This window comes from Lagopus leucura, unplaced genomic scaffold (genome assembly GCF_019238085.1).
Source record: "Lagopus leucura isolate 7727_CA_CO unplaced genomic scaffold, USGS_WTPT01 34820-0_obj-0_obj, whole genome shotgun sequence".
NCBI lineage: Eukaryota > Metazoa > Chordata > Aves > Galliformes > Phasianidae > Lagopus > Lagopus leucura.
The window spans coordinates 9756-10427 of record NW_024969014.1 but is presented as its reverse complement, the minus strand read 5'-3'; the positions used below and the strand labels follow the sequence as shown (position 1 = coordinate 10427).

Here is a 672-nt window from a genome sequence, read left to right as displayed (position 1 = left end):
AAACGCGCTGACCCCCCCCAAAACCGAGCCCCCACACTCACGCGTTCAGCAGCTTGGCGGCCTCGTAGACCCCCACGCTGAGCCGAGCGCTGCGCTGCGCCGCCGCCAACAGCCGCTCCACCGCCGCTCCCACCGCGCGCATCCTGCGGGGCACAGCGCGATCAGTGCGGGGCTCAACAGCACCGGCGGCACTGCGTCGCGTCCCGTCCCATCCCATCCCTCCCCCCCCAGCCCCGCAGTTCCCCGCACCCACCTGGGGCTGTCGCACGGCAGCAGCTCTTCCAGGGTCATATCGCGATATAATCCAAAGGATGGCACGGAAGCCCTACGAGCGGTAATCCGAGCGGCGGAGCTGCCGCTATCACAGCTTCTCAGTAGCGATATCTTCTGTCGCGATCTCCTCTGTCGCGATATCCACTCTCCGATCTGCTCCGCGATCGCTCTGAGCCACCTCGCGCTCCGCCGCCGCCTTTTATAGCCCTCCGGCGCGCACCGCCCCCGCTCCTCCCATTGGCTGCGTGCGTGGGGAGCGGCGCGGTGATTGGTGCGCGGCGCGGGGATCCCACGTGGGGTGCGCGTGGGAGCGGGGAAACCCCCGCCCCGAAACTGCCTCCCCCCCCCCCACCCCCCCCAGTTCCCCTCATCTCAGCCCCGAGGAACGGGAACTGCGGG

At 69.6% G+C, this 672-nt stretch overlaps 1 protein-coding gene across 1 annotated transcript in view; it reads right to left on the bottom strand.

Annotated features, from left to right (window-relative positions):
• Positions 1–434, bottom strand: part of GADD45B (growth arrest and DNA damage inducible beta) — a 2054-nt gene extending 1620 nt beyond the window's left edge. The window contains exons 1-2 of the mRNA XM_042894878.1: positions 254–434; positions 42–143 (exon numbers count right to left, since the gene is read on the bottom strand). Coding sequence (XP_042750812.1) covers positions 42–143; positions 254–291 — 140 coding nt within the window. The 5' untranslated portion in view covers positions 292–434. The remainder of the gene's footprint in view (positions 1–41; positions 144–253) is intronic.
• Between the last annotated feature and the right edge of the window lie 238 nt (positions 435–672).